The 3,979-nt window shown below is 39.5% G+C and overlaps 1 protein-coding gene across 1 annotated transcript in view; it reads left to right on the top strand.

The window, feature by feature from the left end:
• The first annotated feature begins 2,991 nt into the window (after positions 1 to 2,991).
• Positions 2,992 to 3,979, top strand: part of LOC117115207 (uncharacterized protein K02A2.6-like) — a 1,336-nt gene continuing 348 nt past the window's right edge. Inside the window, exon 1 of the mRNA XM_033258911.1 lies at positions 2,992 to 3,974. Coding sequence (XP_033114802.1) covers positions 3,121 to 3,974 — 854 coding nt within the window. The 5' untranslated portion in view covers positions 2,992 to 3,120. The remainder of the gene's footprint in view (positions 3,975 to 3,979) is intronic.

The raw sequence follows: 3,979 nt of genomic DNA on the forward strand, positions 1-3,979 counted from the left end.
TAAGGGAGCCTAGGTAAGACCTCAGCCTGTAGTTAGGCCTATAGTTTATACTCTTTCTCTCTAGCCTTTGGTATAACTGTACCTATCTACACTTTATAACCGGAGGTACTAGCTGTTGTTGTAGATAATATACTAACATTTAATAACATCCAAGAAGGTCACAGTTAGTTACACAGTGACGTACATCACATAAGTCCGTGAAATTTCATAGGCCTACCGTAGGTAAACATAGAAAGAGCAATAATAGTAAAACTCGAGCGTCACGACATTGCGAAGTGTCTGCTCTTGGTCCTCGTATCGTACTCACTCGAGTCAATCCGAGATGGCCCGAGTGAAGTTTCATGCAAATTTTTCGTACGGAAAATAAATCGCGGGCTGGGAAGCGTGGTTGGAACGCTTTGAGAATTATGCTACAGCGGCGAACGTTAGCATTGATGTGAGGAAACGTGCATTGCTCCTACATTTCATAGGCCCTGTACATTTTCGGACATTGTCTAGCTTGCCAAATAATGGAACAACGTATGCTCAAGCAGTTGCGGCTTTGGAAGCATATTTTAAACCAACTGTGCATGTCGAATATGAAAAAGCAGTGTTCCGAAAAATGCAACAACATAGAGGAGAGAAAATTGATGCATACAACATCAGGTTGAGGAGACAGGCGGCGAAATGTAGTTTCACTGACATGGATGCTGAGTTAAAGAGTCATATTATACAAACCACCAATGACTGCAAGTTAAGAAAAGCAGCTCTTCGAGACAACACTATGATGTTAGATCAGCTTCTGATAGCAGGAAGGACCAATGAATTAACAAGCTTGCGTACGTCTGAGATGGAAAACAGCGCACAGCAACAGTCAGAGGAGGTGAAATTCGTGAGACGTAATCACAGTCGTCATAAAAAGTCGTCATGGAAGATGTTAATAATCCAGTAAATGTAGATACATCATCTGATGATGAGTATGTTTTCACTATAGCTAGTCCCCATGAGTTAACTGATGATAAAACTACCCTTAAAGAAAATGTATGTATTCATGCTGTTAGAAGTGATATTATGAAAAAGCCAATTTTTCAAATATATTTTAAATCATGTAACAGTTTACTGCCTATGATGGCAGATACAGGGGCTACGTCAAATATTATAGATAATGTGACATATTGTAAATACCTTGCTAAGGGAGTAAAGTTAGTGCCTAGTAAGACTATGTTAACTGCATATGGAGGTACTAAGGTAAACATTCTTGGTTATTTTAATGATGAAATTTCATCTGTTAACAATAATTATCCACGTTCTACTAAGTTCTTTGTTGCAGAAGGTAATGGAGGTAACTTACTTGGGTTCAAGACATCTATTGATTTAATGTTGATCTCTATTAACCATGATGTTAACAAGATAAAGAGTGATGTAGGGGGTAAGCTAAGTAAGATATTCCCTAATGTGTTCGCAGGGGGTATAGGGGAGATGAAAGACATATCAGTTAAAACACACATAGATGAGTCTGTCCCACCCATGGCACAGCCACATAGGAGAATCCCTTTCCATATGAGGGAAAAAGTAGAGAAGGAGTTACGTAAATTGGAAGACCAGGATATTATTGAACGAGTAAAAGGGCCTACCCCTTGGGTTAGTCCAATAGTGGTGGTGCCAAAACCCAGAAACCCGGATGAAATTAGAATTTGCGTAGACATGCGACAACCTAATAAGGCAATTATCAGGGAAAGACACCCAAGTCCTACGATTGATGATATAATTGCAAAAGTGAATGGGTCCACTATATTCAGTAAGATAGATCTAAAGTCTGGTTACCACCAACTTCCGCTAGCCGAGGAATCGCGCTACATTACTACTTTCTCCACACATAATGGCTTATGGAGATATAAACGACTAAATTTCGGTATCTGTAGTGCCAGCGAAAGTTTCAGCATATAGTTTCGGAAGTTATTTCCGACATCGAAGGGGCAATTAACATATCAGATGATATTTTTATATTTGGTCTCAATACAGAAATTCACGACAAATATTTACATGAGTTGCTAACACGTTTAAACAGTAGTGGCCTAACAGCAAATTTGGTGAAATGTGAATTCAACAAAGATCGCATGGAATTTTTTGGATTAATATTTTCGAAACACAGTGTTGAAGTAGAGTAAAGGCGGTAACAGACATGAACGAGCCTAGCAACGTTACAGAGATCCAAAGCTTTCTAGGTATGACTAATTATTGCTCTCGGTTCATAAAAAATTATTCAACAATTACAGAACCATTGAGGCAGTTAACATTGAGGCGCCTTGAGACGATTTTATTGTGGAAGGCGCACTACAAATATCCCACCATTACCATTACATAAAGGAGTTGACTTTATTTGGGGCAAAGAACATACATTAGCTTTCGAAACATTAAAGCAAGCCTTAGCAAATGCGCCTGTGATGGCATATTTCAATGTGCATTAAGAGACAGAATTAATTGTTGATGCATCCCCTGTCAAGTTAGGAGCGATGCTGGTACAATATTATACGAGCGACGATGGTAAGCGTATACCGCGCATTGTTAGCTATGGTACTCGCGCGCTCACAGCAGCTGAACAAAGATACAAAAGTCAGCTGGAGCTTGAAGCGTTGGCCATTATCTGGGCGTGCGAGCATTTTCATGTATATGGCTGAATATTTATATTTCTCTGAAGAATATGTAAATTTCATAGAGACCCACAGTATTCCTAAAGCGGTGACATTAGATGAATTGAAAACAGCAACCAAAGAGGATGCCACATTGCAGTCTCTTATAGAGTTAATTTCATCACAGCAGTGGCACTTAATCAAAGTAAAATTTGCGAAATCAAAAACGGTAAATATTGATGAATTGTTGGCATTCCGTAAAATTGCAACCGAGTTAACAGTATCTAATAACGGACTAATCTTGAAAGGAACTAGGGTAATAATACCTAATGAATTAAGAACTCGTGTCATTAATCTCGCGCATGAAGGTCACCAAGGCCAGGTAAAGACAAAAACGCTACTCCGAGAAAAGGTTTGGTTTCCGAATATTGACAGTATAGTAGTAAGCTTGTGTAATTCTTGTATTCCGTGCCTTAGCACATATGATGCAAAACCGCGTGAATCGTTGAAAATGACACAATTGCCGGATTCAAAGTGGTCTCACTTAGCGGCTGATTTTTATGGCCCATTTCCATCCGGGGAACACCTTCTTGTAGTCATAGATGAGTACTCCAGATTCCCGGAGGTCGAAATAATTAGGTCACTTGCAGCAAAGACTGTCATTCCGGTATTAGATAAATTATTTTCATCGCGAGGAATACCGGACAAGTTCAAAACTGATAACGGCCCACCATTCAATGGAGACGAATTTAAAGCTTTTGCGCGTGGTCTAGGGTTTAAACACCAAAGAATAACTCCATGTTGGCCAGAGGCCAATGGATGTGCGGAGCGATTCATGAAAACAATTGGCAAGGTGTGCAAATGCGCCCAAGTGGAAGGTAAATCATGGAAAAAAGAACTATACAAATTCTTACGTAACTATCGCGCCACTCCCCACACGTCGACTGGCATCCCGCCAGCAACGATAGCAAATGGTAAGCCGTTAAAAACTAAGCTTCCACAGATACCTGAGGTTGGTTGTATGCCAGAAGTGATACATGACAAATTAAAACTCAATGATAAACAGTCAAAACAAAAAATGAAAACACATGCTGAAATTAAGCGAAACATAAAACCATCTAGCATCCAAGTGGGTGATAAAGCATTAATCAAAAACTTAGAGAAAGGTAAATTGAAGCCTAAATACGAAGCTAAGCCTTTCACAGTAGTTAAGGTTAATGGTGACATGGTCATTGCAAAAAGAGGCAGCGAAACAAAGGCAAGGAATAAAAGCTATTTTAAGAAAATAGACAAAGGTGGTATAGTAAGGGAAAATGCACTACCAACTAGGGATACACATTCTCAGGATTCTCGTCCAAAGAGGCGAATCA

The sequence above is a fragment of the Anneissia japonica genome, unplaced genomic scaffold, assembly GCF_011630105.1.
Source record: "Anneissia japonica isolate Jap-2015-1 unplaced genomic scaffold, ASM1163010v1 scaffold288241_len153310_cov167, whole genome shotgun sequence".
NCBI classification, from domain to species: Eukaryota; Metazoa; Echinodermata; class Crinoidea; order Comatulida; family Comatulidae; genus Anneissia; species Anneissia japonica.